This window comes from Poecilia mexicana, unplaced genomic scaffold (assembly GCF_051168715.1).
Source record: "Poecilia mexicana isolate PSO_F unplaced genomic scaffold, ASM5116871v1 scaffold_9, whole genome shotgun sequence".
Taxonomy (NCBI): domain Eukaryota; kingdom Metazoa; phylum Chordata; class Actinopteri; order Cyprinodontiformes; family Poeciliidae; genus Poecilia; species Poecilia mexicana.
The window spans coordinates 26,648,008-26,664,645 of NW_028263378.1; the positions used below are offsets into that span (position 1 = coordinate 26,648,008).

The 16,638-nt window shown below is 44.1% G+C and overlaps 1 protein-coding gene across 6 annotated transcripts in view; it reads left to right on the top strand.

Moving 5' to 3' along the window:
• The window catches only part of fbrsl1 (fibrosin-like 1), a 353,739-nt gene that overhangs the window by 293,438 nt on the left and 43,663 nt on the right, over positions 1 to 16,638 (top strand). For all 6 annotated transcript variants that reach the window (XM_088009073.1, XM_088009069.1, XM_088009072.1 and 3 more), the window contains one exon: positions 13,392 to 13,440. In XM_088009073.1, the coding sequence (XP_087865199.1) occupies positions 13,392 to 13,440 (49 nt within the window). The remainder of the gene's footprint in view (positions 1 to 13,391; positions 13,441 to 16,638) is intronic.

Genomic DNA, 16,638 nt, shown 5'->3' on the forward strand with positions numbered 1-16,638 from the left:
GGTTTACTGCGTATTCAGGTTGTACATTGTTTGCGGTTGGTTACAGGGGAACAACAAATGTAAAAGAAGTTGCTCAAATAATCTTTGTGACCTACATGCTAGATGCCAACACTGACGCTGCCAACATAGTGGTGGCAATATAATGCCTTAGGGATGCTGTTCTTCAGCAGGGACTGCTGGTCAGAGTTGAGGATCTTCACAACTTGGAAAAAAAACCTTGTTGAGGTCATTGAAGGTGGTTCTACAAAGGCATTACTTGCATGTCCATTGTCAAGGTCAGGACAGAGAATGCCGTCCCAGATTGATGATACTCTCTAAGCGTCCAGTCTAAAACAATAAGGACTTTCACAGGACCTCTACAGTTGTCACGGTGGCGCTAAGCTAGCCTCTCCTGGCTTCATAGCGGTACACATTTAGCTTTCCTCCTCCTCCTCCTCTGTCATCTTCTCCTGCATAAAGCAAATGTCCTTACATGTGTCACTGATATGTCATCACGGTTATTAATACTTCCTCACTTCCCCTGGAAAAAGTTACACATCTGGGCTGTCAGTGACTGAAGAGCTCTGCCGTGTCATGAAACAGACATAAGAGGGATGGGAGATTTCTTAGCTCATTTTCTGGCTTCACTTTCCTTTTTCTTTTCCAAATGATTTCTTTTAAATCATTCCTAAATCCACTTAGGAATGATTTAGTATCAAAGTAAAGCATTAATAGCTTACAGCTGTAGTATGTTCCTTTAATAAAAAAATAAGAAAAAAGTGTTGTTGTTTTTTTACATATTTGTTGAAACTGTCACTGTACGGGGACAGAACGGTATGAGACAGATAATTTGTGAAAAAATCTAACTCCTCTTCCTTCTGCTAGTGCTAACTAGAAACAACCAATCAGAGCCTGGAGGTGGGTCTTAGTGCTGTCGATCACAATCTCGTGGTGCTGCTCATTCTCCCTCCACCTCGCCCCGTTTGCTCTCTGCTACGCTGCAGCTAGCATAGCCTGTTGTGAACGCTCAGGCTCGTTACCATGACCACCTATGACGGTCGACAAGCAGTAAGTTGTTTTTCCGACGTTAGAACTTTTAGCAGCAAGTACATATGGATGATTGACAGCACAAAGACCCTCCTTCTGGCTCTGATTGGTTGCTTTGGTCGAGAATGTTGTATTTCTTCAGACAGAAATACCAGGTCAGGGAGAAGGTGGAAGAGCTCGATCTTTTCACAGATTATTTGTCTCATGATATGCTGTCACGACATGACAGTTTTAACAAATATGATTTTATATATATATATATATATATATATATATATATATATATATATATATATATATATATATGTATATATAAACATTCTTTATAAAAGTTACAAATTGCAGCTTTAATGGAGGGCTGGTTTACCAGACGAAATGGTCAGTAGCAGCTATATTGGTCTGATAAAATCTGTCTACAGAAACAGTCTCTCCCCACTCCTCCCCTACATTCTTCAGCCACCACCTCCAGCTCTCTTCTGCTTTTATAATGACAGCTGTGCAGCAAAGGCACATGTAAAGGTGACTGCATGGGTATTCGGTGTCCTGGCCAACCCTGCAGTAAGTCTTCCCCCCCCCACCCCCCTGAGGGAGAAGCTTGGGTTTCAGCTGCTAGAAACCTGAGGCTTGATGTCCGCATCAAAAGTAAATTCCACTTAACGTGCCACATCCTTTTCCACAGTGGCCCGGGGGCTTCAGAAGCCACAAACACCTTTATATAGTGCATGCCATGTTTGCCTTGAAGTAGGACGGAGGTGTGAGAGCAACCGGATGCTGGGCAACGGGTGCCAGTCTACTCCACCCCCCTTCCAGGTTTCCACTCCACCACTTGCCATCTTGTCTTGTGGCTTAGTAGAGAAAGTGGTTGTCTTTATCCTCGGGGCGTTGTTGGTTTTTACAGGTGATGGAGGTGCTCAGTATCTTGTAAAGTATTTATACAACTTGTACTTTTTCACACTTGGTCATGTTACAACCAGGGGGAACCACTGGTTCACTTTCAATACTGATTCAGATATCTATGGTTTAGTACTGGCCGATACCGATACAGAAAAACAGCTCAGATTTGACTTAAAACACTTCTTTTTTAAACATAGACATAAATGTACTGAATAGCAGATTTATTTGATGACTCTGCACAAGTACAAAACACTTGAAATGAAAACAACACAACTATAACTTATTCAGTCAGTGCAACTAGGAGTTCAACAGCCAATGTAAAACAAATAATAAAGAAACTGAAACTGATTAAAAAGATACAACAAACCTTTTTCAAATGGCTCAGAAAGTGAAATTAGGAATTATCAATGTAATGCAAAATAAATAATAAAGTAAGATGTCACTCAGAGCACAACACATAGAATTAGACTAAATAGATTTGCCTTTATGGATAGGGCACATTGTTGCGATACCCTATGTATAATTTCCCAGAATGCTCTGTGTTTAGTTGTATTCATTTCATTCTCCCTACATTGCTTGTGGCAAACTGCAAACTGAAATTTGCATTGCTCTCTTCAACAACGACCTCTCCTACATAAAGGCCAGATTTGTGGAGATTAGTAGTTTTTTTTTTTAACAGATTTTCTAGAGTCGTGGATCTCTGCAGCTCCTCCAGAGTTACTATTGACCTCTTGTCTGATTCTTTTATTCATGTTCTGCCTGTCCGCCACGTTTCGGTAACTTTGTGAAACCATGCGTCATCCTCTTTCTGCTCTTAGATTGTTGAACCTCTAAAGCATTGAACATTGTTTTGCTTCATCCCTGACCATTGGTCTTCATGACGCTGAAGCTAAATTAATATTAAGATTAAACTACACACAGATGGACAATATTTACTAATTAAAGACGCTTGAAGGTAGTGAGTTTGATTTTATTTAAAGGTGTCAGAGTTGGGGGATGAACACAAATCCCAAACCTTTCATAAAAATCCCAGTAAAATCCATTAATGTTTGTGGTTGTAGTGCAAAAAAAAATGTGTGGCATTATTCTGTTATCTGTTCACCCTGAAGCCTCCACCACCTGGTGCCAATCATTTGAGAGCTCTACATTTAGCCAAACCTGAATCCGAGGGTTCACAGACACGTAGTGGGCTCATCGTGTGCAGACTCTGAATTTGTGGGATGCAGAATCCCACTGGGGATATGGAGGCTGGTAAAAGCTTAGATCCCTTTCCCTAGCCTAGAGTCGGCATCAGGCTCCCACCGGTATTAGAACAATATTTATTTGTGTTAGAGGGGAGGTGATTCATTTTACTCAAAAATCACTGGCATAGCATGGGTGAGAGCTGCCTCTCGCTGCGCATTTTTTCCTCTCATTAAAGGTGTCCGCGCCCAGAGGAGCGAGCCAATGCCTACCGCAAATTTCCGTGTAGTGCCAGCTCCGGCTTTTCTTCTCTTTGTGAGCTGTCTTTCCCCCTGCAGAACAAACTCACCATGTGTGGGTTGAGGCAAGGGAAAGGGTCACCGCTTTTTCTTTTGTTTTTTCTTTTTTTTTTTTTATCGCTGCATTATTTAAAATCATACTGAGTTTGTTTGTTTTTTTTCTTTTTCTTTTTTTTCCCCTCTTAGCAAATTCATCCAAGTCAAAAGCAAAGTGTAATCTTGAGAGAAAAGAAGAAAGGAAGAATGTAAGTTGTGTAGCCCGAGGTGGGCGATGATTCACCTAGACATTGTTCAGATGGACCGGGAAAAAAACCCTAAAAAAACAAGTTCAATGGGAGATTTTATTGAGCAGTGCTTAAAGCCACCTTTCTCTTAACAAGCTGCAGTGAGAGGTGGTTTGCCTACCAAGCTCGCCTGCAGCTCTCTGCAGGGTGATTATGTCACAGCGGGCCAGTCAGAATGATGTGTATCTCTCTGTTACAAGGCGGCTCAAATGCAGCAAAGGCTCTGACTAGGAATATTATTATTATCTCCTCCAGGATCCTCCACTCGGCATCAACACTGGTGCATTGTGAGAGCTCTGGGGGGAAGCTGTTTTTGAAATAATCCGCCTGTCTACTCTCCTGTTTCTCAGACAATAATGTTCACACAAAGGCGTTTTTTTTTCCCCATTATTATTATTTCCCACCACCCACACGGACAATAGTGGAAAGGCTGTACGACAAAGCGATAATCTAGATGCGCGGAGAGTGAGCTTTTTGTGTCCCGCCGCCCGCTATCTTGCCTTCTCATGGCAGCCCAAGGGGAACGTTTTGGTTGTGGCTCCTGACCAACCAATCAGGGAGTGGTGAGCCGTGTCTTTACGGGGCTATCTGCCATCTCTGCTGGCGTGAAGCCTGGCGAGCCAGAGGAGGCCGGCGGTGCTCCGATCTATATCAGGGCCACGGTGTAATGACGAGCAGCCTCCTGATACCGCAGAGATTATCCCAGCTTCTTATCGCTGCTGGCATACATTTTGACATTAGAAAGACAAGAAGACCACTCCGCCCACTCTCACACTCGCTGTATAGCTCAGAGAGTGGACTTTAAATCTGTGAGTTTATAAATCACCAAAATACGTTAAAAGACCTGTTGTTGTTGCTATTGTCAGCCTTCCAGACCAGTCAGGTCTTCTGGTTCTGGTTCTGCTCTGCAACCCAAGAACCAGAACCAAACATGGAGAAGCAGCATTCAGCTTCTATGCTCTACAAATCTGGAACAAACTTCCAGAAAGCTGCTAAACAGCTGAAACACGGAGTTCCTTCAAAGCAAGGCTGAAAACCCACCTGTTTAGAGCTCCCTTTGGTTAGTAGTAAGTGGGACATTGATGAGCATCGATGTGCATTGATCGACTTGATAATTATGATGGTGGCATTGACAAAATGAAACCTTACCAAGTATTTTTGGCCCAGTTTCTTAAAATAAGATGAAACTAACTGGAAAGTAACTTTTCAGGATACAGACGCTTGTTTTAAGTCAATATTGAACATAAAGTACTATTTCTACTGGGAAAAATGTATTGTTAAAATTAAGTGGAACTCGTACTTTATCATAATTTCTAAGGTATTTTTGACTTAAAATAAGCTCCTATATTTCACTGAAGTTGCTTGCAAGTTACTGTTGTCTTATTTCAAGTGCACTAAGGTTTTTGCACTAGAACCTAGACCAAAAATACTTCGGAAGACTTTGTGTTTTTCCAGAATATGATGTAAACTACTTTGAACTGTCTTGTTGCTGAAATGGGCCGCACAATTAAACTTGACTTTCTTCTCTGAAGAGTCCCGGTTCATTTCCTGCTTTGGTTTTCCCTCCATCTTCCATTTGTCCACCCTGGACTTTCTACCCCTCTGGAGCCTGGCGTGCTTTTTAAACCACCGAGCTCCAAATCTAAGCGTTTCGTTAATTGAGTTAAATGGATGGTGGTGGTTGAGATGATTTGTCTGTCGGCTTTTATTGCCGCAATTTAGGCTGTGCCTCATTGCGTTATGCCACCTAATGAGAGCCCTCACCAGATGTTTTGTCTCCTCTGGTATTAACATCCACATGTTCACTTAGGCGGAGATAGCGTCGATGCGCTGGCGCTAATTTCCTCCAATTTGTAGCTGTTAATTGAATAAAGGCACTTTCACAAATGGAATTCCTGTACTTTTCATATTCTGTATCTATTATTCATGGAGTTCCTGTCAGTCTGTTGGGCTGATACCGTGATTTGTTGCCTCGTCGGTCCCTGCGCCCCATCTCTATATTTCACTCTTGGCCCCCTCGCAGGGAGTTCGAACAGATTTGGAGCCCCTCTAGTGAAATATGTCTCGTCCCTTTTCCTTCATTTCTCCTTATCTGGTTAGCGTTGGCTGCGGGCCTGCTGCGCCGTTGATTTGTGACTTTCTCTGTCTGCTGTGGTGAGAGACCTTAATGCAATGCGCGCCTCTGCCCTTCTCCCTACTGATGAAACGGGCTCCTGCATTCCCCTGATAGACTGCTAATTTGTATACTAAACTGACAGCCAGCAATGATAAGGGCTAGCAACTGCTTCACAGCCCAGGAGAGAGAGAGAGGGAGGCAGGGCGGAGTGACGGCACGGGGTGCAGCAAGCAAGATCGAGGGTAATATTTTACACAAAGCTCATGCCCCCGTGCACTTCCATCGGTATTCATTTCCTTGCGTCTGTTGCTAGGGCGAGCGGGGACAGGAGTTTCCAGCCCTGGTGCTCTGCCATACACATGCAGGCGTTTATGTGTGCCTATAAAAATGGCACTTGGGGCTAAGTACAAAGTGGTTTGTGTGTGTGTGTTTTTTTTTGCAAGCATGCGAGGGGAGGCCACTTCATTCTACTTGGTCACCATGGAATTCATTATCATCTTAATGATGCTCCAGTCGAGGCTTGTATCTGTCGGTTGACAGTTGCGTGGGATGCTACCTCTCTCTCTCTCTCTCTCTCTCTCTCTTCCTCTGTCGTCTCAGCGCATCTTGCCGTGCTTGCCGGGGTTCCGCATTGTTACCGGCTCACACCTGTTCTGACAAGCCGGCAGCGGTGGATGTGTAGAGGAGCGGAGGGTGGGAATTGAAGGCAAGGTAGATGGCGTCTGCTCCCATGGAAGGCACTACTGCGGCTCATAATAAACGACCGCTCGGGAGGTCATTAAGTTTCTGGAACGGTGTGAGGACAAATGCTGGGGAGATAATTAATTTGGTGTCTCCTGTTGTAGCCTGGGAGCTGTAGTCCCACTGTGCATGGCTAATGCAGCATTTATTGCAAAAGTGGCTTCAGCAGATGTCTGGGGGAAGAAATGGTTGGGGATGCAGAGCGGTCTTGCGGTCATGCTGTTGTGCCACGACAACAAAAACAATTTTCATTTTTAAAAGTTGCACGCACTTGTGTTTTATAAAGTGAATCAACTTTGCTGGCCTGGTGTTCCAGGCAACTCTGCCTCACCTTTGAGCTACACCACTGTGAGCTCAGGTGGCGAAATGCGGCTTCAGGAGACGCTCAATGGAAGTTGGCGGAGAGGGCAATGAAGGAGGAAGCTGACAGTGATGAAACGCCAGGCAGGGAGGCAAATTAACACTGTGTAGGTTGGAGTGTGTGCGTGCACAGACGTGTGTGTTGGTAAGGAAAGGGATGGACAGACAGGTTCAACCTGGGTAATTGAGCGCCTGATTGGCCGTGCTAGGAAATGTGCCCTATGGCCCATTTGGCTCCTTTCATTTTCCCTCTCATTTTCTTCTGGCCTGCCGTCTGCTGAATCCTTTTGTGCCGTGTCACGGCGCAGCAATATAAATACAAACATGGTTGTGTGTACATAGAGGCCTGTCAGGCATCTTCGCTTCCAACGAGATTTTTGCTTATCTCGTCCACAGGAGCTGGGCTGGGCGCTGAGGCAGGAATAACAGTGTGCTGGGTTTTTTTTTTTTTTTAATTCTATGAGTTGCCTTCTTTTGTTCTGCACATCAAATTTGTTTCAGGAATTGTTCTGTAAGAGCTGATATTTCTATAAGAATACTGTCATCTTCAAAACTTTTTGGTTCCCAACTAGCCTGTATCTGGTGCTTTACAAAGTATTTACACCTGCCTGAGCTACATAATAGACCATATAGTGAAACCCCTCTACTCCCAAAATTCTTTGGAAGGAGTCAGCGTATGGTGTGCTGAAACGGTAAATAATAGAGCCACCTGTTTAGCGCGATGGAGAGCGTGACTGAAAAGTGCTGGAATCGTCAAGTGGAAGAAACACCGACTGCCTTCGGGAGTTACCTAATTGGCGAACAGAGTCCATCTGTGTGTAATGTAATCTCAGTGTAAATCCAACAGTTCTGCGAAGGCCCCAGAGGTTCTTCATGAAGCAAACAGCATCATGAAGAACAGGGAACACGGTAAACAGGCCAGAGGTTAAGTTATAAAACATTGTCCCAACATCTCAGTTCAATCCATTAGCGACGACTGAGGCTTGTATAAACTCCACAAGACTTCAGAAGTTTGTTTTTTCCTCCCTCACTTCTGCTTGTTCTCAACACATCATTCAGCTGAAACCGAATTTTTTTTTTTTTCCTTTGGTACATCGTCTGACAAGTATTGTGTAATTGGTCAGAAATTGGAAGTGGGCCTGGTTAATGCAGCATAGGGGAGATGTTATTTCTTCCGCAATTTTTCCGTCATCATCCCAGGAGTTCGGCGCTCGACATAAACTTGGCCGGTGCGAGCCTTGTTCTTGTCCTTGCCACCTCGAGTAAACTAATGTCTTTGTTCTTGCAGAGTATGTACAGAGAGGCCTTTCATCATGTGTTCCCAAATTCTGGCACTTGCAGTAGATTTTAGAAAGAAAAAAAAAGCCATGGAAAAAGAGGAAAGTAACGAGACGTTCTGTTTGCAGCTGGCGACACGGCAAACATGCGGAAGAAAGAGCTGTAGTTAAAAAAAAGTAAATAAAACATTGACCAAAATGTAACTTTTTGACCTACGTCCAGCATGTTGTGAGTGAACATATCATCCACATAAAAGTGACAGAAATATGATGGACTGAGTTAAATTAAGATGAAAATTAAAACATATCCTGTCGTACGAATACTTTTCTCAGGCACTTTCAATGTGATTAACACCAAACACCTCAGATCTTGTCCAGCAGCTTTCTGTCTGATACAAAACCCTCCAAATGAGTCACAACTAAACGGCAATTACAGTCTTCACCGACATGAGGCCGCAACAAAGCCTGCCGACAGGTTTGTTGTTTTCACGCCGCAGCTGTCGTGATTAAGCCGCCCCAAGGTGTTTAGAAAGTGTACCATGGAAGAGCAAGGCTGTTCCTCCTTTACCCACAAAAAGAGGAGGGCTGTATCAGGAATCTGCTTGTATTTGGTCTGGGGCTTACCTAATCTCTGACTGCAAGGTTTCTTACTGCTAGGAGATAATTTGCTCTGCTGTGTGGAATGCGGGGCATTAAATAGAGCTCCCAGATCAAAGGTAAGACTGAAAGCCTGGGGATCATTTGATATAAAGCAGGGAGGGGCTGATGTGTGCTGGGTTATGGGATGTGAAGGGAGGGGCGGGGGGAGAAACTGGTCTCTCAGCAGTCTTTACTAAATGAGGTTAATTGAGTCTGGGGTAATTGCTGACCTTCGTGTCTGAGTGAAATCACATCCTTAACTGATCAATGCTTTTCATAAATTTTATGCCTCAAGGTCATTCGGCTGATTACGCCGCCCTCCCTCCTCGGCTGCATTGCCTTGCTCCGGTGGCCTATTGTGCAGAAATGAAGCGTGGAGGCGTTTTGCCATTAAAAGAACGCTATTAAGGTTGTCTCCGATATTTCTAAATTAATTAGCCGGCCGTGTTGTTAAGTAAAAGCAACGCGGACATGGAGACTTTTCTCTCCGCTCTTCCACTCCCTCCCTCCCTTTGTCTGGGGCCTCGCCATGCGCGCCTTGCTCACCGCCTCCCCCGCTCTCCCTCAGCGGCCGCGCCGTTGTCTGGAGGATTTATGGAGTGAATAAGTCATCTGTGTTCAGGGGTGGGGGGGGGGGGAGTTGTGGACTTCTGGACTTCTTAAAACAAACAGCAGCCGTAATTTGTAATTTGGCATTCCCTAAATCTGGGGAATTATCGTCCAGCATGTGGCGCTTTAGGGATTTAGCGCTGTAATGGTGGGTTTTACTGGCCAAGCTCTCTCCTTAACTCCTTTCTCTTTTTTTTTTCCTCCCTCTCTCCCGTGTTCTTTTTTACGCCTGCCGAGGAAACGGGAGGATTTCACAGCTGCTGGGAGCTGAGCTCCGGCTGGGCCCCGTGACCTGCTTCTTTCTTCCCTCGCTCCCCTCTTCGTCCCCCTAGCCTCGCTCCATTTTTCTCCCTCCATCCAGCAGTCTCTTTCCTCGGGGAGGTCTTGTGTGGCTCAGAGGAAGCTGAATCATAAAGCATAGCTAATGAATAGAATAGAGAAGGAAAGCGGAGGCCAGCTGACGGCCCTCCAGAGAGGGGGCCAGGCCCCCGAAGCCCCAGGCTCAAATAGCAGACGGCCCTCGCAAAGGTCAAGCTTCCTGCAGCCTGCTCCGAGGGCTTTTTGGCTTCTTAGGCAATGTGGCTTAAATTCCCTCCCCTCCCACCGCCACCCTTTAGTTTTGTTTAATGGTTAAATTTCCCCGCTTCCTTTTGAAAACCGTGCCCTTTGCTCCTCCGTTTCGTCGTCTTTCTGCCTCTCTCCATAAGCGTTTCCTGTCCATCTCATCTTTCTCTCGGTCGGTAATGGCAGCCGGGGTCGCCTCAGCAGAGAGAGTGTGAAGAATTTGTTACACATGACCTCCTCGCACCGCGACCACAGGCGGCTCGGTTAGCCGGCAGCGCGGCCCCGAGAGAACCAGAGAGAGAGAGAGGGAAACCAGTAAACTTGACCAACAGCAACGCGCAGGAAGAAGCTGCAACAAAAAAACAAGCACCAGTAGAAACAAGAGCTCTGCTGCGACATGCCATTTTTTTAGCATCGTCTTTACAAGCCAGCCTTGTAATTGTGGATTGTGTGACTGACTCATGCAGACTTGGCAGGTGCAAAACGCAGCATTAAACTCTTCAATGTTGTTTCGCTGTTACTTGGGATTTAGGTACAATTTAAAAAGAGCTTCTGTTCATTACGGGGCTGGAATGGGAAGGAGGAGATGTACCAAACAGCGCGTCGGTTCGCGGGAACACACTTAGTCTGTGTCGCACTCCAGATAACCGCTTTGGTCACAACTGTTTTTAGCCGTTACACATAGTCACAGCCTCACCTGGCTTGTTTTGTTTTTTATTTTATTTTATTTTTTTCTACTTTCATGACCCCGTGTCACTCTGAGCACGACCCTGAGCCTCCTTCCGTGTCCATTTGACAAGCTTCATTTCACTCTGAGCCCATATTTTTCTTTCAGGGCCTGCAGGGCCTTGATTCAAGGCTGAGGTGCTGTTTTCTGTGCCGAGGGTTGGTACTGGAGCGTTTAATGTCATCCAGAGCCAACAAAGAGTCCGTGCTGGTGCCTGGCCACTCTGGTTTTGGGAGATTGAAAGAGGGCAGTGCGCAGCTAGTCTTTCTCTCCTCCGGAGCCAGGCCACTTTGTCTGCTGCAGGAGGAAACGGAAAAGATTTCAGCAGAGAGTTTGTCCTTTTGTTCCACTTGTGGAGACCAAAGAAATGTTTTTAGTCTTCAGAGTTCCTACGCAGTCTCAAGGTCCGACATATGATTCATGTGTTTTCAAAATGTAGGCATTCAAAAATATTTGTGTTTGAAGACCTTCATCCATGCCCAGTTGCATAAATTATTCAATTTATCAATTAGTCTATTTGTTCCATGTTTCTGTCTACCCATCTGTCTTTTTATTTATTTCTCTCTGCCTGTCTTTCTCTCCTTCTGTCTTTCTGTCTCTTTATTTTTTCTACATTTCTTTCTTTGTGTCCCTTTCTTTTTTTTCTTTCTTTCCTTGTCTTTCATTTTTCTTCCTCTTTCTATCTTTCTCTATTTCTGTCTTGCAATATTTATTTCTATATTTCTGTCTGTGTCTTCCTTCCTGTTTGTTTTCTTTTCTTTTTTTCTTTCTTTCCGCTGCATTTGAAATAAACCTAAAAGCAATTTATTAAGGTGCGTGCGTGTGTAATGCTCAACTTGAGAAACTAAATATGCTGGACTCTGAGAGCCACACTGCTGGATGGGACGCATTAAAAAGAAACGGAAGGAAAGAAAAAAATGCCAAGCCTGATTGAAAACATAAGATAATGTCATTGTATTATAAAATGATAAATGAAATGTCCTGACACATCCAGACGCATCTAAAAAAAAAGAAGAGGCCGTAATCGATTCAGCTTAAGGCGTTTTCACAAAAATAAAATAATTTTGTCAATTTGTCCAGTCACCCAATATTTTCTGGTCTCTCTCTCAACTCACTGATGTGTGTGTCCATCTGTTCATTCATCACTTTTAAACATTAATCTATCAATGGGCGTATTGCACCGCCCATAAATGTGAAAACTTTCAGGAGTCTTGAATATTTGCTGCACAACATTTGCAGACATGTTGCTACTGCTGCTCCTCCTGCGGTAGCTAGCATCTGTCCACTCAGCAAGCAGCTAAAAACAAAACACTCAGCTAAAGAGTTTTGTGCAGTAATCATCGAGTGTTTATATCGAAAATCTTGTTCAGTCCATTACTTGTCTGCAATCTCTGCTGAGCTTCAACCAAGTGACTCACAACGTCTCCTCGTGGAATATATGCCGCAGAACTCGACAGAAAAATGTTTCTTTGTAGTCATCAGCGGATCCTCTCCCCTTTAATGCTTTCCCGTTTCTGATTCGACTGTCGAGTTCCTCGGCGGAGGCTTCCCCTGAGCTTTCATATCTCTGTTTTTATGCCCTGTTAATAAAGCAAGTTCATAAGAGAATCAACTCTCTACTCGAGGTCTGTTGTGGTTTGTGAGAGAAGAGACATCCAAACATTGTAGGAAGGGGGGAGAAAAAAAAAAGAAAGGAAAGGAAAAAAAGTCAAATCGCAGTAAAAGTCGGAATCCGAAGGTCTTGGAAAGAAGAGGATGTCCTCAAAACACTTGTGAAGAACTAACAGGGATGCCAAGGACAGCCATCTGTGTTTACAGAATCATCCGCTTTCTCTCTATGTCTCCCTTGTACGCTCTCAAGATTTGCTGTTCATTCTTTACATATGCTCCCTTTGTGCAGCATGAAATACACGCGTGGCAGCTAAGGACACTCGGGGGCCCTCTGGGTGGAACATATGCCGGGCTCCTGCGGATTTTTTAACGAGTCAGACGAAAGGAGCTGAAGCGAAGGGAAACGATCGCCTGGAAAACACAGGAGCGGATTCTCAGGGGTGAAATCTTCCGTTCACACAAGTTGCGTTGCAGTGATTTTGATTTTAGTCGCCAAACTTCATGCGATTCTCTCCGTCAAATCGTCCTCAGCTTCCCTTATATTGACCTCCACCAACGTCAGGCCTACTGCTTGCCGACTACAATGTCACACCACCATGAGAGATCCGTTGTTGAAATGAAATTAGAAGAATTAGAAATTATAAGTGCATAGTGCTGATTGGTGGAAAACTGTCACTGATTTCCTAGCAGCAGCATTTTTTTTCCCTCCCCTCCAAGTCTTTGTCCTCTGATGCTGCATTGCCAAGCCGACTGCCTTCCTGTGTCCTTGACAGTGTTTCTTGTGCGGGGGGTTTTCAGGTGGCCCAACACTGCCACCTAATGTTACCTCATCAGGGGAAAGTCAGGCTCCAGAAGCAGCTTCCTGTCCTTGTTCGATTGGGCGACTGCTGCTGATTGATTCTGTGACGGCGTCACCTGCAGATAAATAAATCAGCTCCTGCAGTTGTGGTTCTGGAACAGAAATGCCAGGAGCACGAATGATGATTTTAATTAGTTTCTCTTCAGATTCACGTGATCTCTGAATTTCATGTTTCTTTTTTTTTTTTTCCTTTTCCCCTCCAGGTATCTGATGTAGGATCAGAGAAGCTCTTTTCCCCTACCGCACCCAAAGGTAAGAGCCTCGTCCATTTTCTCCTCCGCTTTATTCATAAACGGAGCAAAATCTGTGGCCTTTTTTTTATTATTATACATTATTGCAAATGAGCCCATAGCTCTCTCTGGCTCTAAATCCTGCAGCTCCCATTCAGATTTAAATGTCGCCAGACATAAACAAGGTCTGGTGACTACATATGCATGCATTTTTTTTTTCTCTCTCCTCCGGGTGCACAGTGGTGTTTCTTGGACGACCCCGCCAAAGGCTTAGCCCTCCTACATATTGGTTCATTAGAGAGGATTTAGAGCCTCCCTGCCACATGCTCCCACAAATGGGTACTTCCCCTCAGGCATTACAAGCTCTCTGACAGCAGGCCTGGATCATAATTGATGCCAAAGGAAAGACAGAAAAAGAGCTTTGTCAGCCCCCAGACAACACGCGCTCTTATCCACATTCACGTATGCACATATGTGAATTATTAGGCCCTTGTTTTTTTGCCTTTTTTTTTGTACGCCGTGACCACTGGGGATTCTGCATGCTTTTTGTTTGTGTGTGTGTGTGTGTGTGTGTGTGTGTGTGTGTGTGTGTGTGTGTGTGTGTGTGTGTGTGTGTGTGTGTGTGTGTGTGTGTGTGTGTGTGTGTGTGTGTGTTTGTGTGTATTCTGTGACACACATCAACAGGTATTTCTGGCACATGAATATTTACTAGGTGCAGTGAAGCTCAGATGGTCAAATCAGGGGGTGAAGGTGTCTGAGCTGCAGATGTTGGGTGTGGGGTTTGACGGGCGTAGCCGTGACAGATAGCAGCAGCATGGCGGCCGTGTCCCCTCTGGGCAAGAAGCAGGAAGGAGGCCCCATTAAGACAGGCTGAGGTTGGAATGAGATGGATCCACGTTCTGTGAGCCATACGGACAGACGAGGAAGGTTTCACAGGGAGACTCGACAAACACGTCGGCGTTCATCGGCTTGGCTTCATTGTAGCTGCAGCTTTCTTCATCTGGTTTCTTTTATTTAGGAGGAAGCGTTTATGAAGAACCTGATTCTTTGTTGTTGTTTCTTGTATATCTACATCAGGGTGTCCAAGTCATTTTCAAAATCAAGGTTGTGAATTTTGTGAATTTTCTCAAAGGGTTGGTTGTGTCCGAATGTGATGATAAAACCCATTAACAAACAGTTAACAAATAAAAGTGTCTGCTTCCCATGAATTGTTCTTAAAATTAAATAATATTGAACATCTTTTGACATTGTTCAGTTAATGTTTGATAGAAAGCATCCTGCTGCTGTCAGGTTTCTGGTTGGCTTATAGTGCAAGACCAGTGTTGTAGTCAGGCCTACTTTTTTTCCCACCACTGACCAGGTTTCTACATGTTCAGGTTTGGCCTTTAGGACGATTTGTTTCTGCCTGACTTTACCCCACTCTACCTCAGTACACAGCTAAAGGTCAGCTCAATGATAAGCATGCAGCTCACAGAACAGGAAGCAGTCAACTTTAATCTCTGCAACAGTCTCTTCTCGATATTTGATGAGCTTTCCTTAGCTTTTGGGAGGCTTTTCTTCTTCACCTCAGTCTGTTACTGTCACCGAGTTTTCGAGGGTTTTGAACGCAGCGGCGTATTCTGGTTTTGATAAAATAGGGTGTCATAATTATTAGAAATCCTGTCAATATTGAAAGTTTGACAAAAGAAACTAAAAGGTTAATGTGAAAAGTAGTCTGGTGGTGGAGCTAGTCGTAGCCTTGTCATTTGTGGATAGATTGTTCACTGCAGTCCCTCTACTGAACATAAGGTGGCACTGATGAGGAAATAATACACCGACACAGCAGGAATAGCTGTAGAAGCAGAGACAACAGGAAGAACACACTGTACACAAAAATCTATGTTTCATAGATTTCGCAGCAGTTTTAATAAAACTACGATACGTCAACACACCTGAACACAGTTTTACCGCCACACTCCAGGTTGTCGCATTTCGCATTTCATTAAAGTTTCCACTCTTAAAAACTGTATTTAATCTTGAAATCTTTCAGAATAGTGAAAAGCTTGGCTTATTGCCATGGCTCAAGGCAGCCATGTTGGAGAGAAACCATGCGTGCTAGCTGTGTGGCTCAGATGATCCATAACCAACATGAGATGTGAAACAAGCATTTCTAGTAACTTTTATGATATCTTACTAACAGCAAAAATTCCCCTGTGTTTGCCAGGTGAAGGAATGACTCTGTAGTCGGTGCTCCAGTGAGCGCAGGGCACAGGATTAAATCCAGACAATCCAATCAAAGTCCCTCCTGATTATCACACAGATCAGCCAGATCCTATTTGGGCGATGTAGGTGAAGGGTTTAGAGGAAGAGGTTAGAGAAAGTGAGGTGGCAACAAAATCTCTAAAAAAAAAAAAAAAGAACATGAAGGACAAAGTTATCACAGTTAAATTGGGATAACTTCCAGTCGGTTCTCATCTCACATTCCAGTCTTGTTTTCTGGAGCTGTAATAGATCCTGGGACACTGTTTGCTTGTGGCCAAAACGGGTTTTTCTGTGTGTGGACATTGTGTGTAATACAGGGAAGCCCACAGGCTGTTTTCCTCTGGTTTGCTGTTCAACACTGCATCTACAGTGTGTCCCATTAGCAGCTTGGGGCCCTGAGGGACTGCCAAAAAGGAAAAGGCTTCTTTCCTTTAATCACCAGGCCTGTGGAACTGCTGGCTGGTAGCACCAACGACAGATGCAAACACACATACACACTCTTAGCATAAACATATACGGTACATACTAGATTAATATACATACATAGAGCTGTGAAAATGCTTGTGTGATTCACTTGATAGGTGTTTGTTTTATTTTTATGTATTTTTTTTTTCTTTTTCAGTTGATGTCCTGATTGCCCACAATGGGCTTGTATGTGACTCTAATGATAAAGAAAAAAATGTTACATAAAAATTTAAACCAGTAGTGTTATTGATTATAAGACTTACTATTATAGGAATGTTAACCGTATTTATTGGTTATTTGGATTCGCATACAAAGACTTCAGCAAAACTATAAGATAAACACCTGCTAAATTTAGTAGTAGTTTTCAAATGCCTGTTGTGCACACATTTTAAACTCATATTTAATGGTTAATTGGTCAGGCTATCTGCTCAGGTAGCCAGCCTTCAGTCGGTTGATCAACAGACATGCTACTTGTAGCATGCTAACAATATTTAGCTGGCTGTTTGGGAGAGCA